Raw genomic sequence first — 22,077 nt, forward strand, 5'->3', positions numbered from 1 at the left:
AATGGAACACAAATACTGACAGAGACTTAACCACTGTAACAATGGAACACTAATACTGACAGAGACTTAACCACTGTAACACAAATACTGACAGAGACTTAACCTCTGTAACACTAATACTGACAGAGACTTAACCACTGTCACACTAATACTGACAGAGACTTAACCACTGTCACACTAATACTGACAGAGACTTAACCACTGTAACACTAATACTGACAGAGACTTAACCAATGTAACACTAATACTGACAGAGACTTAACCACTGTAACACTAATACTGACAGAGACTTAACCACTGTAACACTAATACTGACAGAGACTTAACCACTGTAACAATGGAACACTAATACTGACAGAGACTTGACCACTGTAACTATGGAACACGAATACTGACAGAGACTTGACCACTGTAACTATGGAACACGAATACTGACAGAGACTTAACCACTGTAACAATGGAACACTAATACTGACAGAGACTTAACCACTGGAACAATGGAACACTAATACTGACAGAGACTTAACCACTGTAACAATGGAACACTAATACTGACAGAGACTTAACCACTGTAACAATGGAACACGAATACTGACAGAGACTTAACCACTGTAACACTAATACTGACAGAGACTTAACCACTGTCACACTAATACTGACAGAGACTTAACCACTGTAACACTAATACTGACAGAGACTTAACCACTGTAACAATTGAACACTAATACTGACAGAGACTTAACCACTGTAACACTAATACTGACAGAGACTTAACCACTGTAACACTAATACTGACAGAGACTTAACCACTGTAACACTAATACTGACAGAGACTTAACCACTGTAACACTAATACTGACAGAGACTTAACCTCTGTAACAATGGAACACGAATACTGACAGAGACTTAACCACTGTAACAATTGAACACTAATACTGACAGAGACTTAACCTCTGTAACAATGGAACACAAATACTGACAGAGACTTAACCACTGTAACAATGGAACACTAATACTGACAGAGACTTAACCACTGAAACACTAATACTGACAGAGACTTAACCACTGTAACACTAATACTGACAGAGACTTAACCACTGAAACACAAATACTGACAGAGACTTAACCACTGTAACACTAATACTGACAGAGACTTAACCACTGTAACACTAATACTGACAGAGACTTAACCTCTGTAACATTGGAACACTAATGGTGACAGAGACTTAACCACTGTAACACTAATACTGACAGAGACTTAACCACTGTAACACTAATACTGACAGAGACTTAACCTCTGTAACAATGGAACACGAATACTGACAGAGACTTAACCACTGTAACAATGGAACACTAATACTGACAGAGACTTGACCACTGTAACTATGGAACACGAATACTGACAGAGACTTAACCACTGTAACAATGGAACACTAATACTGACAGAGACTTAACCACTGTAACAATGGAACACTAATACTGACAGAGACCTAACCACTGTAACAATGGAACACGAATACTGACAGAGACTTAACCTCTGTGACAATGGAACACTAATACTGACAGAGACTTAACCACTGTAACACTAATACTGACAGAGACTTAACCACTGTAACACTAATAATGACAGAGACTTAACCACTGTCACACTAATACTGACAGAGACTTAACCACTGTAACACTAATACTGACAGAGACTTAATCACTGTAACAATGGAACACTAATACTGACAGAGACTTAACCACTGTAACAATGGAACACGAATACAGACAGAGACTTAACCACAGTAACACTAATACTGACAGAGACTTAAACACTGTAACACTAATACTGACAGAGACTTAACCTCTGTTACAATGAAACACTAATACTGATAGAGACTTAACCACTGTAACACTAACACTGACAGAGACTTAACCACTGTAACACTAATACTAACAGAGACTTAACCACTGTCACACTAATACTGACAGAGACTTAACCACTGTAACAATGAAACACTAATACTGATAGAGACTTAACCACTGTAACAATGGAACACTAATACTGATAGAGACTTAACCACTGTAACAATGGAACACGAATACTGACAGAGACTTAACCACTGTAACAATGAAACACTAATACTGACAGAGACTTAACCACTGTAACAATGAAACACTAATACTGATAGAGACTTAACCACTGTAACAATGGAACACGAATACTGACAGAGACTTAACCACTGTAACAATGGAACACTAATACTGACAGAGACTTAACCACTGTAACAATGGAACACTACTGACAGAGACTTAACCACTGTAACAATGGAACACTAATACTGACAGAGACTTAACCACTGTAACAATGGAACACGAATACTGACAGAGACTTAACCACTGTAACAATGGAACACTAATACTGACAGAGACTTAACCACTGTAACAATGGAACACGAATACTGACAGAGACTTAACCACTGTAACAATGGGACACTAATACTGACAGAGACTTAACCACTGTAACACTAATACTGACAGAGACTTAACCTCTGTAACAATGGAACACTAATACTGATAGAGACTTAACCACTGTAACAATGGAACACTAATACTGACAGAGACTTAACCACTGTAACAATGGAACACGAATACTGACAGAGACTTAACCACTGTAACAATGGAACACTAATACTGACAGAGACTTAACCACTGTAACAATGGAACACGAATACTGACAGAGACTTAACCACTGTAACAATGGAACACTAATACTGACAGAGACTTAACCACTGTAACACTAATACTGACAGAGACTTAACCTCTGTAACAATGGAACACTAATACTGACAGAGACTTAACCACTGTAACACTAATACTGACAGAGACTTAACCACTGTAACAATTGAACACTAATACTGACAGAGACTTAACCACTGTAACAATGGAACACGAATACTGACAGAGACTTAACCACTGTAACAATGGGACACTAATACTGACAGAGACTTAACCACTGTAACACTAATACTGACAGAGACTTAACCTCTGTAACAATGGAACACTAATACTGATAGAGACTTAACCACTGTAACAATGGAACACTAATACTGACAGAGACTTAACCACTGTAACAATGGAACACGAATACTGACAGAGACTTAACCACTGTAACAATGGAACACTAATACTGACAGAGACTTAACCACTGTAACAATGGAACACGAATACTGACAGAGACTTAACCACTGTAACAATGGAACACTAATACTGACAGAGACTTAACCACTGTAACACTAATACTGACAGAGACTTAACCTCTGTAACAATGGAACACTAATACTGACAGAGACTTAACCACTGTAACACTAATACTGACAGAGACTTAACCACTGTAACACTAATAATAACAGAGACTTAACCACTGTCACACTAATACTGACAGAGACTTAACCACTGTAACACTAATACTGACAGAGACTTAATCACTGTAACAATGGAACAGTAATACTGACAGAGACTTAACCACTGTAACAATGGAACACGAATACTGACAGAGACTTAACCACTGTAACAATGGAACACAAATACTGACAGAGACTTAACCACTGTAACAATGGAACACTAATAATGACAGAGACTTAACCACTGTAACACTAATACTGACAGAGACTTAACCACTGTAACAATTGAACACTAATACTGACAGAGACTTAACCACTGTAACAATTGAACACTAATACTGACAGAGACTTAACCACTGTAACACTAATACTGACAGAGACTTAACCACTGTAACAATTGAACACTAATACTGACAGAGACTTAACCACTGTAACACTAATACTGACAGAGACTTAACCACTGTAACAATGGAACACAAATACTGACAGAGACTTAACCACTGTAACAATGGAACATGAATACTGACAGACTTAACCACTGTAACAATGGAACACAAATACTGACAGAGACTTAACCACTGTAACAATGGAACACGAATACTGACAGAGACTTAACCACTGTAACAATAATACTGACAGAGACTTAACCACTGTAACAATGGAACACAAATACTGACAGAGACTTAACCACTGTAACAATGGAACACGAATACTGACAGAGACTTAACCACTGTAACAATTGAACACTAATACTGACAGAGACTTAACCACTGTAACACTAATACTGACAGAGACTTAACCACTGTCACACTAATACTGACAGAGACTTAACCTCTGTAACACTAATACTGACAGAGACTTAACCACTGTAACACTAATACTGACAGAGACTTAACCTCTGTAACAATGGAACACGAATACTGACAGAGACTTAACCACTGTAACAATGGAACACTAATACTGACAGAGACTTGACCACTGTAACTATGGAACACGAATACTGACAGAGACTTAACCACTGTAACAATGGAACACTAATACTGACAGAGACTTAACCACTGTAACAATGGAACACTAATACTGACAGAGACCTAACCACTGTAACAATGGAACACGAATACTGACAGAGACTTAACCACTGTAACACTAATACTAACAGAGACTTAACCACAGTAACACTAATACTGACAGAGACTTAACCACTGTAACACTAATACTGACAGAGACTTAACCACTGTAACACTAATACTAACAGAGACTTAACCACTGTCACACTAATACTGACAGAGACTTAACCACTGTAACAATGAAACACTAATACTGATAGAGACTTAACCACTGTAACAATGGAACACTAATACTGATAGAGACTTAACCACTGTAACAATGGAACACGAATACTGACAGAGACTTAACCACTGTAACAATGGAACACTAATACTGACAGAGACTTAACCACTGTAACAATGAAACACTAATACTGATAGAGACTTAACCACTGTAACAATGGAACACGAATACTGACAGAGACTTAACCACTGTAACAATGGAACACTAATACTGACAGAGACTTAACCACTGTAACAATGGAACACGAATACTGACAGAGACTTAACCACTGTAACAATGGAACACTAATACTGACAGAGACTTAACCACTGTAACACTAATACTGACAGAGACTTAACCTGTGTAACAATGGAACACTAATACTGATAGAGACTTAACCACTGTAACAATGGAACACTAATACTGACAGAGACTTAACCACTGTAACAATGGAACACTAATACTGACAGAGACTTAACCACTTTAACAATGGAACACGAATACTGACAGAGACTTAACCACTGTAACAATGGAACACTAATACTGACAGAGACTTAACCACTGTAACAATGGAACACGAATACTGACAGAGACTTAACCACTGTAACAATGGAACACGAATACTGACAGAGACTTAACCACTGTAACAATGGAACACTAATACTGACAGAGACTTAACGTCTGTAACAATGGAACACTAATACTGACAGAGACTTAACCACTGTAACAATGGAACACTAATACTGACAGAGACTTAACCACTGTAACACTAATACTGACAGAGACTTAACCTCTGTAACACTAATACTGACAGAGACTTAACCACTGTAACACTAATACTGACAGAGACTTAACCTCTGTAACAATGGAACACGAATACTGACAGAGACTTAACCACTGTAACAATGGAACACTAATACTGACAGAGACTTGACCACTGTAACTATGGAACACGAATACTGACAGAGACTTAACCACTGTAACAATGGAACACTAATACTGACAGAGACTTAACCACTGTAACAATGGAACACTAATACTGACAGAGACCTAACCACTGTAACAATGGAACACGAATACTGACAGAGACTTAACTTCTGTGACAATGGAACAGTAATACTGACAGAGACTTAACCACTGTAACAATGGAACACTAATACTGACAGAGACTTAACCACTGTAACACTAATACTGACAGAGACTTAACCACAGTAACACTAATACTGACAGAGACTTAACCTCTGTTACAATGAAACACTAATACTGATAGAGACTTAACCACTGTAACACTAATACTGACAGAGACTTAACCACTGTAACACTAATACTAACAGAGACTTAACCACTGTCACACTAATACTGACAGAGACTTAACCACTGTAATACTAATACTGACAGAGACTTAACCACTGTAACAATGGAACACTAATACTGACAGAGACTTAACCACTGTAACAATGGAACACGAATACTGACAGAGACTTAACCACTGTAACAATGGAACACTAATACTGACAGAGACTTAACCTCTGTATCAATGGAACACTAATACTGATAGAGACTTAACCACTGTAACAATGGAACACTAATACTGACAGAGACTTAACCACTGTAACAATTGAACACTAATACTTTTAGAGACTTAACCACTGTAACACTAATACTGACAGAGACTTAACCACTGTAACAATTGAACACTAATACTGACAGAGACTTAACCACTGTAACACTAATACTGACAGAGACTTAACCACTGTAACACTAAAACTGACAGAGACTTAACCACAGTAACAATAATACTGACAGAGACTTAACCACTGTCACACTAATACTGACAGAGACTTAACCACTGTAATACTAATACTGACAGAGACTTAACCACTGTAACACTAATACTGACAGAGACTTAACCACTGTAACACTAATACTGACAGAGACTTAACCACTGTAACACTAATACTGACAGAGACTTAACCACTGTAACACTAATACTGACAGAGACTTAACCACTGTAACACTAATACTGACAGAGACTTAACCACTGTAACACTAATACTGACAGAGACTTAACCACTGTAACACTAATACTGACAGAGACTTAACCACTGTCACACTAATACTGACAGAGACTTAACCACTGTAACACTAATACTGACAGAGACTTAACCACTGTAACACTAATACTGACAGAGACTTAACCACTGTAACACTAATACTGACAGAGACTTAACCACTGTAACAATGGAACACTAATACTGACAGAGACTTAACCACTGTAACAATGGAACACTAATACTGACAGAGACTTAACCACTGTAACACTAATACTAACAGAGACTTAACCACTGTAACAATGGAACACTAATACTGACAGAGACTTAACCACTGTCACACTAATACTGACAGAGACTTAACCACTGTCACACTAATACTGACATAGACTTAACCACTGTAACAATTGAACACTAATACTTTCCTATAAGACTGAACACCTTACCCTAAAAATAAGATTTGGTGATGAATTCCCCCATTCCAATGCTGTTACACTTTGGTTATATTCCAAATGGCATCCAATTCTCTATATGGTGCACTACAACCAGAGGGGCTCTGGTCAACAGTCGTGCACTATAAAGGGAATAGGGTGCCATTGGGAATGCAGCCGGTGTCACAGTCTAAAATGCATTAACCTGCTGTTGCACTGATACTGTAAACGAGTGTAAGGAGGATTTATACATCTGGAGGTTCGGGGTGGTCAGCCACTGCTTCAGCACACAGTGAAGTGGTTATCATACGCAACGCGCATGTGCGGCAGTGACCATGTGTGTGTGCTACACTTGTGTTCAGCTCGCAGGACTGTGTGCTTGTTAAACACACGTTCAGGGGAGTTTCCATGGGATCAAAACAAGTGTTAAACATGTTCAATGGAACATGTTCTCCGTGAGAAGTTGGCAGAGATGAGGGCAGAGTGAGATCATGCAGTGGCACAGGGTATAAACTGTTCCAGGAAGAGCGAGACTGCGGATCGATGCATGATTAAATCATAATAAGATACACTTTACTGCACTAGGCACTCACCAGCACACACACACTTACACACACACCAAGGGAAACAAACAGTTCAGTAAACCGCCAAACTGTTTAATAAGTAATTAAGGATATTAAACATGTATTACATAATAAGACATAATAAGACTTGACGGATGTATTTCTTTTCTGAAGTACAGCGAGCCGTCACAGGGTGCTCCATGCTATCGGTTGATGCTGGTCAAACCAAACGCTCCTGCACCACCAAGACCAAAGAGCAGTCCAACAAAAAGCCAAGCAGTCAAATCAAATGAATCAAACCCAACCCACACAACAACCCGGGGGAGCGAAGAACAGAGAGGTTCTTCGTGGTGTGGGGAATGTGAGAAGGTTTGGAAGGGGTCGGCATTGGGGTGTTGGGGGGGGATGCAATGGTGTGTGTGAGTGTGTTTACTCACCAGCGATGGATATGTACACACAGAGAGAAGAGACAGAAACACAAAGATAAAACTGCATCTTCAGCCAGACAGACCAACAGACTATAAGCGAAATGAGCTGCCATAATGCTGTCTGAAATGAGCTGCCATAAAGCTGTCTGAAATGAGCTGCCATAATGCTGTCTGAAATGAGCTGCCATAATGCTGTCTGAAATGAGCTGCCATAAAGCTGTCTGAAATTAGCTGCTTTAAAGCTGTCTGAAATTAGCTGCTATAAAGCTGTCTGAAATGACATGTCCAGCTGTTGATTTAGATCTTTGCTTCAACCCATGGGTTGCTCAGAGTACACACACCTGGTTTATGTCACTCATTGCTCAGAGTACACACACCTGGTTTATGTCACTCATTGCTCAGAGTACACACACCTGGTTTATGTCACTCATTGCTCAGAGTACACACACCTGGTTTATGTCACTCGTTGCTCAGAAAGTGCAAACACCTGGTTTCCCCAAAAACAGCAGACATTCAGGCTCCAGAGGACCAAATTGAATGTTTAAGTGAGAGGACAATGCACCTGTGTGTGTGTGTGTGTGTGCATGCGTGCGTGCGTGTGTGTGATTATAAAGCAGCAGGCTAATCCGTGAGACTGGACTGAACATTAACTACAGCTGAGCATCAATGTATCTGTCTAGATCTCAGGCATTGAAGCAGGACAGGCAGCCGATGGCAGAGTGGAACTACAGCCCAGACAGAGATAATCGCCAATAGAATGATAGAAGAAAGATATCTTTAAGAGAGTATATAGAGAGTGAGGCCAGTTCTGAAAACATTACATCCATTGAATGGCTCACAAAGACTCTCTGTGGTACATGTCAGCTGGCTAAACACCACGTATTACTACAAATCACCTTCTCTGAGACCTGTTGATTTTTACTCAAACAAGCACAATGTCATGTAGAATGATGTAGAATGACTTTGGGGCTCCGATTCGACTATAGTTCCATTCTTTTTTTGATGATATCCTACTAGTTAATTTTAGGCATGGGAGATGTCAGGGCAGGGGTGTGGGGTTAGACATTGTACACCCACCATGTTACAGTGCATCCTGCCCGTGAGAGAGATCTGAAAGTGCAACAAATGACTCTCACACTCAGTCTCACATTAGAAATCCAGAGACATTCACACTCACACAGTAGTAGAACATAGAGACACAGGAAGTGACTAATATTATACGACAGAGTTATGTTGGGGGAAAATCTCTGGTAGGAAATATATTTAGAAAATCTATTTTTGTGTTTGCAAACACAAAGAGATTTTGTCACGTACCTCTTTCTGAATTCCAATGACATAGAATGTTTTCCCCTCAAACTTCAGTTTGTTGACATCAGCCCTAGAATAGTAAACGATGGCAATTATGAGACTGAAGAATCACACCACCACTGTTCTGGTAGTGAAGAGGTCATAGGTTAGAGGCTATGGGTGAGAGGTGAAGGATTACCATTTGAGCAGGTGGATTCTCTTGTTTCCCTGGAACACCACAAACCCAGTGGCTGTAAATCCCAGGAAGGCTGTGGATCCTGTGAAGTCCTGCAGACACACACAACAAAGCTCTGTGAAGGTAGAAGTCACCCATGTATACCAATCAGGCATGCACAGACAGCTGCCGAGGAGGTGATCTCAATGTTTATCACCGCAGAAGGCTTAAAATGACTCGTCTTGACTACACGTCATTCCAATGCAAAGCCTCGCTGTCATGTATCGGCTTCCGAAAACAAATCCCTCATTCATGCACGAGTTTTCTGAACTGTTGGTTGCTCATGTCAAGAGCTTTGTGATTTATATCTCAAATTAAAAGCACTCTACAATTTATATTATTATTAACCACAGATCTAGGATCAGATAAGATCCCCCCCAATCCTATCCTTATCAATTACGGGGATTAAATCATATCTGACTCTGGACCAGAGGTTGGTGGAATCGTCTACCTGCCTCTTACCAGATCACAGGCTGAGAGGCAGCAGAACTTGGGATACAGGAAGACTGTCAGCAAGTGAAGCGTTGTCGCCATGGCAATGGCTACTCTACAAACATTTTCCCATAGACTTCTGTCATGTCTTGTTATGTCTGTTCCTGTCCTTTCTCTTCATTCTCTCTCTCTGCTGGTCTTTTTAGGTTACCTTCTCTGTCTCTCATTCCTCAGCTGTTCTACATCTGCCCTAACTAGCTCTTTCACTCTTCCCCACCTGTTCTCTCTTCCCCCTCTGATTAGGTCTCTATTTCTCTCTCTGTTCCTGCTACTTTCAGTGTCTGATTCTTGTTTGTGTTTTTTGATGCCAGAAGCAAGCTGTCGTCTCGTTATTTCCACCTTGTCCTGTCCTGTCGGAGTCTGCCTGGCAGGAGCATCCTGCACTATACTAACGTTCTTTTTGTTCCGCTGACAACGTTGGAAGAGGATTTATGCCATTCCTGTATTTTCATTAAAGAACTCTGTTTTCTGTTAAAACCGCTTTTGGGTCTTCACTCAAGTTCATAACAGAAGAATCAGACCAAGAATTGACCCAGCGGCTCCGGACCCTTTTCACTCCGCCGTCGAGATCCAGGGAGCGATGCTAGGCAGACACGAGGAGGAATTGTCTGCTGCTCAACATGCCGTTGAGACCCTGGCCGTCCAAGTCTCCGACCTCACAAGACGGGTTCACCAACTCCACCTCGATCCACCGCCCACTTCCAGGGTTTCCGAGTCTCCGGAGCCCAGGATCAACAACCCGCCGTGTTACTCTGGGGAGCCCACTGAGTGCCGCTCATTCCTCACTCAGTGTGATGTGGTGTTCTCTCTCCAGCCCAACACTTACTCCAGGAGCGCAGCCCGCATCGCCTACGTCATTTCTCTCCTTACCGGACGGGCGCGTGAGTGGGGCACGGCAGTCTGGGAGGCGAGGGCTGAGTGTATTAACCAGTATCAGGACTTTAAGGAGGAGATGATACGGGTTTTTGACCGTTCTGTTTTTGGCGAGGAGGCTTCCAGGGCCCTGTCTTCCCTATGTCAGGGGAATAGATCCATAACGGATTATTCTATTGAGTTTCGCACTCTCGCTGCCTCTAGTGACTGGAACGAGCCGGCTTTGCTCGCTCGTTTTCTGGAGGGTCTCCACGTCGAGGTTAAGGATGAGATCCTCTCCCGGGAGGTTCCTTCCAGTCTGGACTCCTTAATAGCTCTCGCTATTCGCATAGAGCGACGGTTTGATCTTCGTCGCCGAGCTCGTGGAAAGGAGCTCACGTTCTCCGTTGCTCCCCTCTCCACATCACTGCCACCTGCCGCATCACTGCCACCCTCCTCCGCCGGCTCGGATGCTGAGCCTATGCAGCTGGGGGTATTCGCATCTCGGCCAAGGAGAGGGAACGGAGAATCACCAATCGCCTCTGTCTCTACTGCGGCTCCGCTGGTCATTTTGTCACCTCATGTCCAGTAAAAGCCAGAGCTCATCAGTAAGAGGAGGGCTACTGGTGAGCGCAACTACTCAGGCCTCTCCTTCTGGATCACGCACTACCTTTCCGGTCCATCTCCGCTGGCCCGGTTCATCTGCTTCCTGCAGTGCCTTGATAGACTCTGGGGCGGAGGGCTGTTTTATGGACGAGACCTGGGCTCGGGAACATGACATTCCTCTCAGACAGTTAGGGGAGCCCAGGGCCTTGTTCGCTTTAGATGGTAGTTCTCTCCCCAAGATTCAGCGTGAGACGCTGCCTTTAACCCTCACTGTCTCTGGTAATCATAGCGAAACCATTTCTTTTAATTTTTCGTTCACCTTTTACACCTGTTGTTTTGGGTCATCCCTGGCTAGTGCGCCATAACCCTTCTATTAATTGGTCTAGTAATACTATCCTATCCTGGAATGTTTCTTGTCATGTAACCTGTTTAATGTCTGCTATCCCTCCTGTTTCCTCTGTCTCTTCTTCACAGGAGGAGCCTGGCGATTTGACAGGGGTGCCGGAGGAGTATCACGATCTGCGCACGGTGTTCAGTCGTTCCAAGGCCACTTCTCTCCTCCACACCGGTCGTATGACTGTAGTATTGATCTCCTTCCGGGAACTACTCCCCCCGGGGTAGATTATACTCTCCGTCGGCTCCCGAACGTAAGGCTCTCGAGGATTATTTGTCGGTTTCGCTCAACGCCGGTACCATAGTCTCCTCCTCCTCCCCCCGCCGGAGCGGGGTTTTTTTTGTTCAGAAGAAGGACGGGTCCCTGCGCCCATGCGTGGATTATCGAGGGCTGAATGACATAACAGTTAAGAATCGTTATCCGCTTCCTCTTATGTCTTCAGCCTTCGAGATCCTGCAGGGAGCCAGGTTTTTCACCAAATTGGACCTTCGTAACGCCTACCATCTCGTGCGCATCAGGGAGGGGGACGAGTGGAAGACGGCGTTTAACACTCCATTAGGGCACTTTGAATACCGGGTTCTTCCTTTCGGCCTCGTTAACGCTCCAGCTGTCTTTCAGGCACTAGTTAACGACGTCCTGAGAGACATGCTGAACATTTTTGTTTTCGTTTACATGGACGATATCCTGATTTTTTCTCCGTCTCTCTCGATTCATGTTCAGCACGTGCGACGCGTCCTCCAGCGCCTTTTGGAGAACTGTCTTTATGTGAAGGCTGAGAAGTGCATTTTTCATGCCGCCTCTGTCCCTTTTCTCGGTTCCGTTATTTCCGCTGAGGGCATTAAGATGGATCCCGCTAAGGTCCAGGCTGTCATTGATTGGCCCGTTCCTAAGTCACGCGTCGAGCTGCAGCGCTTTCTGGGCTTCGCTAATTTCTATCGTCGTTTCATCCGTAATTTCGGTCAGGTGGCAGCTCCCCTCACAGCCCTTACTTCTGTTAAGACGTGCTTTAAGTGGTCCATTTCCGCCCAGGAGCTTTTGATCTTCTTAAGAATCGTTTTACATCCGCACCTATTCTTGTTACACCTGACATCTCTAGTCAGTTTGTTGTTGAGGTTGACGCGTCAGAGGTGGGCGTGGGAGCCATTCTTTCTCAGCGCTCTCTCTCTGACGGCAAGGTCCATCCTTGCGCGTTTTTCTCTCATCGCTTATCGCCGTCAGAACGTAACTATGATGTTGGTAATCGCGAACTGCTCGCCATCCGCTTAGCCCTAGGCGAATGGCGACAGTGGTTGGAGGGGGCGACCGTTCCTTTTGTCGTTTGGACTGACCATAGGAACCTTGAGTACATCCGTTCAGCCAAACGACTTAATGCGCGTCAGGCTCGTTGGGCTCTGTTTTTCGCTCGTTTCGAGTTTGTTATTTCTTATCGTCCGGGCTCAAAAACACCAAGCCTGATGCTTTATCTCGTCTCTTCAGTTCTTCTGAGGTCTCCACCGACCCCGAGGGGATTCTCCCTGACGGGCGTGTTGTCGGGTTGACTGTCTGGGGAATTGAGAGGCAGGTAAAGCAAGCACTCGCTCACACTCCGTCGCCGCGAGCTTGTCCTAGGAACCTTCTGTTCGTTCCCGTTCCTACTCGTCCGGCCGTTCTTCAGTGGGCCCACTCTGCCAAGTTAGCCGGCCACCCCGGCGTTCGGGGTACGCTCGCTTCCATTCGCCAGCGTTTCTGGTGGCCCACTCGGGAACGTGACGCGCGTCGATTTGTCGCCGCTTGTTCGGTCTGCGCGCAGACTAAATCTGGGAACTCTCCTCCTGCCGGCCGTCTCAGACCGCTTCCCATTCCCTCTCGACCGTGGTCTCACATCGCTTTAGATTTTATCACCGGACTGCCTTCATCAGCGGGGAAGACAGTTATTCTTACGGTTGTCGATAGATTCTCTAAGGCGGCTCATTTCATTCCTCTCGATAAGCTCCCTTCTGCTAAGGAGACGGCTCAGATCATTATCGAGAATGTTTTCCGAATTCATGGCCTTCCGTCTGACGTCGTTTCCGACAGAGGCCCGCAGTTCACGTCTCAATTTTGGAGGGAGTTTTGCCGTTTGATTGGGGCTTCCGTCAGTCTCTCGTCCGGCTTTCATCCCCAGTCTAACGGTCAAGCCGAACGGGCCAATCAGACTGTTGGTCGCATTTTACGCAGTCTTTCTTTTCGTAACCCTGCGTCTTGGTCAGAACAGCTCCCTGGGCAGAGTACGCCCACAACTCGCTTCCCTCGTCTGCTACCGGTCTATCCCCTTTCAGTGTAGCCTCGGGTACCAGCCTCCGCTGTTCTCATCTCAGCTCGCCGAGTCCTGCGTTCCCTCCGCTCAGGCTTTTGTCCAGCGTTGCGAGCGCACCTGGAAGGGGGTCAGGTCGGCACTTTGCCGTAATAGGGCGCAGACTGTGAGGGCCGCTAATAAGCGTAGGACCAAGAGTCCTAGATATTGTTGCGGTCAGAGAGTATGGCTCTCCACTCAGAACCTTCCCCTTAAGACAGCTTCTCGCAAGTTGGCCCCGCGGTTCATTGGTCCGTTCCGTATTTCCCAGGTCATTAATCCTGTCGCAGTGCGACTTCTTCTCCCGCGCTATCTTCGTCGCGTTCACCCGGTCTTCCATGTCTCCTGTGTTAAGCCCGTTCTTCGCGCCCCGCTCGTCCCTCCCCCCATTCTTGTCGAGGGCGCACCCATCTACAGGGTTCGTAAGATTTTGGACATGCGCCCTCGGGGCCGTGGTCATCAGTACCTAGTGGATTGGGAGGAGAGGAGTTGGGTTCCCTCTCGGGACGTGCTGGACCGTTCGCTGATCGATGATTTCCTCCGTTGCCGCCAGGTTTCCTCCTCGAGTGCGCCAGGAGGCGCTCGGTGAGTGGGGGGGGGGGGGGTACTGTCATGTCTTGTTATGTCTGTTCCTGTCCTTTCTCTTCATTCTCTCTCTGCTGGTCTTTTTAGGTTACCTTCTCTGTCTCTCATTCCTCAGCTGTTCTACATCTGCCCTAACTAGCTCTTTCACTCTTCCCCACCTGTTCTCTCTTCCCCCTCTGATTAGGTCTCTATTTCTCTCTCTGTTCCTGCTACTTTCAGTGTCTGATTCTTGTTTGTGTTTTTTGATGCCAGAAGCAAGCTGTCGTCTCGTTTGCTTCCACCTTGTCCTGTCCTGTCGGAGTCTGCCTGGCAGGAGCATCCTGCACTATACTAACGTTCTTTTTGTTCCGCTGACAACGTTGGAAGAGGATTTATGCCATTCCTGTATTTTCATTAAAGAACTCTGTTTTCTGTTAAAACCGCTTTTGGGTCTTCACTCAAGTTCATAACAGACTTCTACAATCCAAATGTATGTCAAATGTACAGATAATTCAAATCCATGGGAACGTATGATAAATAATCCTCTTGATAACATATGAACCAAAGCATATTTCATACAGTAGATTCCTGCCAAGAGTATACTACTGTAACTACTGTATCACCACACGCAACCTCCCTATGCAGCACAGTAAACATGTAGTCTGCTCACATCAAACCTTCAAACCAAATTGATTTCAATTTCTCTTTCAATCATTGTTGATTTCACACTCCATCCTTTTTCTTTCTGATTGGATGGTTTGTCTATCTGTTGAACTCGGTCTCCTTCTGCTTGGACAGTGTGTTTCTTAATGAGTGGAACATGACAGCTGTGATGGAAACTGTTCCTCTGCTCCCCTCTCTTCCTCTCTGGCTGCAGTAAATGGATGGTGATACACTGACTCAGGTTTAAGCCACAGCTGCAGTTCATTCCTGAATGAAAAGGTTTTATGACAGAAGCAGAACAGATAAGCGAATCCTCAAACAAAATAAATTAAATATCTCCTTTAATCAGCTTAGAGTGCTTTGATACCATGGCTGTCAGAGTTTCCCATTCACACAGTGAGTCACTGGCTGCGTTTACACAGGCAGCACAATTCTGATATTTTTTTCCACTAATTGGTCTTTTGACCAATCACATCAGATCTTTTCATATCAGACTATTTTTTGGAGCTGATCTGATTGGTCAAAAGACCAATTTGTGAAAAAAAGATCAGAATTTGTCTGCCTGTGTAAACTCAGCCAGAGAGGATGAGAGGGAAGCAGAGTAACACAGTCTCGATCACAACAACTATTGGCAGAGAAATTTAAATCAAATTGGTTTGAATGTTTGATGTGAGCGGACTACATGTCAATGTGGACTGACAACTCAATACAAGCTGTTTAATCAATTGTAAAATCATTGATTCTAAGTCACAGTTGCTACACTGGAATAAAGGACATGGAAAATAAAGGTGAGAGTTCGAGGGAGAAGTGGTGTGCGGTACTTTGCAGGGGTGAGGGTCCACTCCGTATGTCTCCAGGTTGTGTGCCCTCTGGAGGAGATGAAGCTCGGCCACAGCAGAACACTGCCCCCTGTGGGACAGGAGAACAGTTAGTAGTAGCAAACCTCCAGGCTGGTTGAACACCATGGGTGTAACAGACATGGGGCACAGTTATTACCCCAATAGAAACCACTTTGTGTTTGAGGTGAGTGCTCCATAAACACAAATCATGTCTGTCAGTACTAAAGTAATGTCTGAGAAATATAACTATAATGTAGAAGGATATTCTAATGCTAGCTTTACATTTCTCTTGTTGTCGTTAGCTCAGTGTTAGCCCATCTCTAGATTACCAGAGATTTTGCTCAGCAGCTTGTATTTGGAGTAATGAGTCTTTGCTTATGTTCATTAGTTGAAGTGGTGCTTGGCAAAGCACCTAGGTGACGCATGCTGCTTCTCTGCTGTTGGCTCTAAATCAACCTGCCTGAGTCTCAGTTTATATTATAACGCCTGTAAACACAACCCTCTGGTCCCAGCCGAACCTCTGGTCCCAGCCAGCCCTCTGGTCCCAGCCAGCCCTCTGGTCCCATCCAGCCCTCTGGTCCCAGCCAGCCCTCTGGTCCCAGCCAGCCCTCTGCTCCCAGCCAGCCCTCTGCTCCCAGCCAGCCCTCTGGTCCCAGCCAGCCCCCTGGTCCCAGCCAGCCCTCTGGTCCCAGCCAGCCCTCTGGTCCCAGCCAGCCCTCTGGTCCCAGCCAACCCTCTGGTCCCAGCCAGCCCTCTGGTCCCAGCCAGCCCTCTGGTCCCAGCCAGCCCTCTGCTCCCAGCCAGCCCTCTGGTCCCAGCCAGCCCCCTGGTCCCAGCCAGCCCTCTGGTCCCAGCCAACCCTCTGGTCCCAGCCAGCCCTCTGGTCCCAGCCAGCCCTCTGGTCCCAGCCAGCCCTCTGGTCCCAGCCAACCCTCTGGTCCCAGCCAACCCTCTGGTCTCAGCCAGCCCTCTGGTCCCAGCCAGCCCTCTGGTCCCAGCCAGCCCTCTGGTCCCATCCAGCCCTCTGGTCTCAGCCAGCCCTCTGGTCCCAGCCAGCCCTCTGGTCCCATCCAGCCCTCTGGTCCCAGCCAGCCACATTACATCATTTGGGACAGGGACATGGGATCAGCAGTGGCTTTATGTATGTGTATGTGTGAGTGTATGTATCTGCATGTGTCTGTATATGTCTGCATGTGTCTGTATGTGTGTCTGTATGTGTTTCTGTACATGTGTCTGTATGTGTCTGTATGTGTCTCCATGTGTCTGTATGTGTTTCTGTACATGTGTCTGTATGTGTCTCCATGTGTCTGTATGTGTTTCTGTACATGTGTCTGTATGGGGGCGGCAGGGTAGCCTAGTGGTTAGAGCGTTGGACTCATAACCGAAAGGTTGCAAGTTCAAATCCCCGAGCTGACAAGGTACAAATCTGGCGTTCTGCCCCTGAACAGGCAGTTAACCCACTGTTCCTAGGCCGTCATTGAAAATAAGAATTTGTTGTTAACTGACTTGCCTGGAAAAATAAAGGTAAAATAAAAAAATGTGTCTGTACATGTGTCTGTTTCTGTACATGTGTGTCTGTATGTCAGAGATATGGATAGATCAGCTGCTGGAGTCGATGATGTGTTTTACAGTTTCGCTTCAGTGGTGTTTGCACTATTTATGATGTGCTGGCAAAGAATGATAAAATGCAGGTGTAGCGAAAAATTCAGAAGGTTGTAAAACCATCTGGGACCCTATTTCTGTTTAATAGCAGCTGAGAAGAAGAAGAGAGGAAGTCAGTAAAATCTGAGTAAAATTCTGCTGATGTCATGATGCCAACTTAGTGTTTACAGTGGATGCTGTTGTATTCAGGTGTCAAGGTGTTTCAGTGTTGTAGTTGTTAGACACTGTAGTTGTTAGACTACAAATCCCACAATACCTCAGCTCGTTCTTGTGAATATCGATGATCTTCCTCTCCAGTTTAAGCGACTGCTTGGGGAACAGTTTGAAGTCTTGGATGTAGTCTGGCGGGTGTTCGTCTTGGTCATAGTCCCCTAGTTCAGCTGGGAAGGGTTATGACATGGTTAGCAGAGGGTTATGACATGGTTAGCAGAGGGTTATGACATGGTTAGCAGAGGGTTATGACATGGTTAGCAGAGGGTTATGAAATGGTTAGCAGTGGTTATGAAATGGTTAGCAGAGGGTTATGAAGCGGTTAGCAGTGGTTATGAAATGGTTAGCAGAGGGTTATGAAATGGTTAGCAGAGGGTTATGAAGCAGTTAGCAGAGGGTTATGAAATGGTTAGCAGAGGGTTATGAAACCGTTCACAGAGTGTTATAAAACGGTTAGCAGTGCAATGTACCTGTAGCTTTATTACAGGCTTATCCTGCAGGTAACACACATCACTTTACTAACAGCCTAACAAAGTATACATGGGGACTCCTTCTCATTAAACAGCAGTACTGATAACGACCAGCAGGAGGCCCTGTGCTTTAACTACGTCAGTTAGGTTGTGTCCCAAATGGCACCCTATACCCTATTTAGTGCACTACTTTTCCCAGGGCGCCATTTGGGACGCATCCATAGCTACCTCAGCTCACTTCATCATATTCTCCTCTCTAGGGAGCCCAGCCAGTCAAAAGAGTAGGGGCTAATATATACTGTATGTTGTAACAGACATGGGGATTAGTTAGTGATATGACATAGTTCAATCCTTTTGGAACCCACATCAAACACTACCAGCCTGAGCCTCTCACTGTGCTGTTAATTGGCACCGTGGAGTTGTTCAGGGATGGTTGGATGTGTGTCAGCTTAAGTGTTGAGGTCTATTACTCTGGGCTGCTGTCAGGTTGTATTACTCTGGGCTGCTGTCAGGTTGTATTACTCTGGGCTGCTGTCAGGTTGTATTACTCTGGGCTGCTGTCAGGTTGTATTACTCTGGGCTGCTGTCAGGTTGTATTACTCTGGGCTGCTGTCAGGTTGTATTACTCTGGGCTGCTGTCAGGTTGGGCTGCTGTCAGGTTGTATTACTCTGGGCTGCTGTCAGGTTGTATTACTCTGGGCTGCTGTCAGGTTGTATTACTCTGGGCTGCTGTCAGGTTGTATTACTCTGGGCTGCTGTCAGGTTGTATTACTCTGGGCTGCTGTCAGGTTGTATTACTCTGGGCTGCTGTCAGGTTGTATTAGGTTGTATTACTCTGGGCTGCTGTCAGGTTGTATTACTCTGGGCTGCTGTCAGGTTGTATTACTCTGGGCTGCTGTCAGGTTGTATTACTCTGGGCTGTCAGGTTGTATTACTCTGGGCTGCTGGTTGTATTACTCTGGGCTGCTGTCAGGTTGTATTACTCTGGGCTGCTGTCAGGTTGTATTACTCTGGGCTGCTGTCAGGTTGTATTACTCTGGGCTGCTGTCAGATTGTATTACTCTGGGCTGCTGTCATGTTGTATTAGTCTGGTTGTATTACTCTGGGCTGCTGTCAGGTTGTATTACTCTGTCAGGTTGTATTACTCTGGTTGTATTACTCTGTCAGGTTGTATTACTCTGGGCTGCTGTCAGATTGTATTACTCTGGGCTGCTGTCAGATTGTATTAGTCTGGTTGTATTACTCTGGGCTGCTGTCAGGTTGTATTACTCTGGGCTGCTGTCAGGTTGTATTACTCTGGTTGTATTACTCTGGGCTGCTGTCAGGTTGTATTACTCTGGGCTGCTGTCAGATTGTATTACTCTGGGCTGCTGTCATGTTGTATTACTCTGGTTGCATTTCTTCTCTCAAGTTGTATTGCTCTGCTGCCGGAAGCGTTTGAGTAGGGATGAGAGATCTCAGCTTGGAGAGTAGGGCCGGGGTTCAGATCGATTGAGAAGGTACTCGTACTAATGAGCCAGGTATCATCTATTGTTCATTCCTGTGCATGTAAATGAGAGTTTTGATGTCACAGCGGGGCTCACCCTGTACAATACAGGCCCCCAGGTAGGCTGCGTCAGCGAAGGGGCACAAGAGACGACCGTGGTAGACGTCCCTCTTCAGCTGCAGATAGAGTAGATACCTGCACAGAGACGCATACAGGGGTCAACCACAGATAGTGTGCCTGCTTATAGACACATGGTTACTCAAGATACACTATAGCCTGCCTTGCTGAATGCATAAAGTGCCTTTGGAAAGTGTTCAGACCCCATACCTTTATCCATATTTTGTTACATTACAGCCTTATTCTAAAATTAATTAAAGTACTTTTTTCCCCCTCATCAATCTACACACAATATATTCCCCAATCGGATTTTTTTGTGCACATTTATAAAAAATAAAAAATAAAATAAAGAAGTATTTACATAAGTATTCAGACCCTTTGCTATGAGACTCAAAATTGAGCTCAGGTGCATCTTGCATCCATTGATCATTCTTGAGATGTTTCTACAACTTGAATGGAGTCTACCTGTGGTAAATTCAATTGAATGGACATGATTTGGAAAGGCACATACCTGTCTATATAAGGTCCCACAGTTAACAGTACATGTCAGAGCAAAAACCAAGCCATGAGACAGGATTGTGTCAAGGCACAGATCTGAGGAAGGGTACCAAAAAATGTCTGCAGCATTGAAGGTAACCCCAAGAACACAGTGGCATCCATCATTCTTAAATGGAAGAAGTTTGGAACCACCAAGACTCTTTCTGTATCTGACCGCCCAGCAAAACTGACCAATCGGGGGAGAAGGGCTTCCGAGTTCCTCTGTGGAGATGGGAGAACCTTCCAGAAGGACAACCATCTCTGCAGCACTCCAACAATCAGGTCTTTATAGTAGAGTGGCCAGACAGAAGCCACTCCTCAGTAAAAGGCACATGACAGCCCGCTTGGAGTTTGCCAAAAGGCACCTAAAGGACTCTCACACCAGGAGCGGAACAGTGTATGCTAGAAAACACCCGGTTTGTTATTTTTGATTAAAACTGATAAACAAAATTCTCTGGTCTGTTGAAACGAAATTTGAACTCTTTGGCCTGAATGCCAAACGTCACATCTGGAGGAAAATTGGCACCAACCCTGCAGTGAAGCATGGTGGTGGTAGCATTATGCTGTGGGGATGTTTTTCAGCAGCAGGGACTGGGAGTCTAGTCAGAATCGAGGGAAAGATGAACGGAGCAAAGTACAGTGAGATCCTTGATGAAAACCTGCTCCAGAGTGCTCAGGACCTCAGAGTGGGGCAAAGGTTCACCTTCCAACAGGACAACAACGCTAAGCACACAGCCAAGACAATGCAGGAGTGGCTTCGTGACAATTCTCTGAATCTCCTTGAGTGGCCCAACCATAGCCCAGAAATGAACCCAATCAAACATCTCTGGAGAGACCTGAAAATAGCTGTGCAGCGAAGCTCCCCATCCAACCTGACAGAGTTTGAGAGGATCTGCAGAGAAGAATGAGAGAAACCCCCTAAATACAGGTGTACCAAGCTTGTAGCGTCATACCCAAGAAGAATTGAGGCTGTAATCGCTGCCAAAGTTGCTTCAACAGTACCGAGTAAAAGGTCTGAATACTTATGTAAATGTGATATTTCAGTTTTTTTATTTTAATAGATTTGCTCAAATTTCAAAAACCCATTTTATTCTTTGTCCTTATGGGGTATTGTGTGTAGATTGATGAGGGAAAAAACTATTTAATCCATTTTAGAATAAGGCT

At 44.6% G+C, this 22,077-nt stretch overlaps 1 protein-coding gene across 1 annotated transcript in view; it reads right to left on the bottom strand.

Moving 5' to 3' along the window:
• frmd3 (FERM domain containing 3) overlaps positions 1-22,077 on the bottom strand; it is a 147,914-nt gene that overhangs the window by 69,427 nt on the left and 56,410 nt on the right. Inside the window, exons 5-9 of the mRNA XM_064975209.1 lie at positions 20,357-20,454; positions 18,350-18,473; positions 16,414-16,501; positions 9,675-9,763; positions 9,503-9,566 (exon numbers count right to left, since the gene is read on the bottom strand). Of these exons, the coding sequence (XP_064831281.1) occupies positions 9,503-9,566; positions 9,675-9,763; positions 16,414-16,501; positions 18,350-18,473; positions 20,357-20,454 (463 nt within the window). The remainder of the gene's footprint in view (positions 1-9,502; positions 9,567-9,674; positions 9,764-16,413; positions 16,502-18,349; positions 18,474-20,356; positions 20,455-22,077) is intronic.

Source organism: Oncorhynchus masou, chromosome 1 (assembly GCF_036934945.1).
Source record: "Oncorhynchus masou masou isolate Uvic2021 chromosome 1, UVic_Omas_1.1, whole genome shotgun sequence".
Taxonomy (NCBI): Eukaryota; Metazoa; Chordata; class Actinopteri; order Salmoniformes; family Salmonidae; genus Oncorhynchus; species Oncorhynchus masou.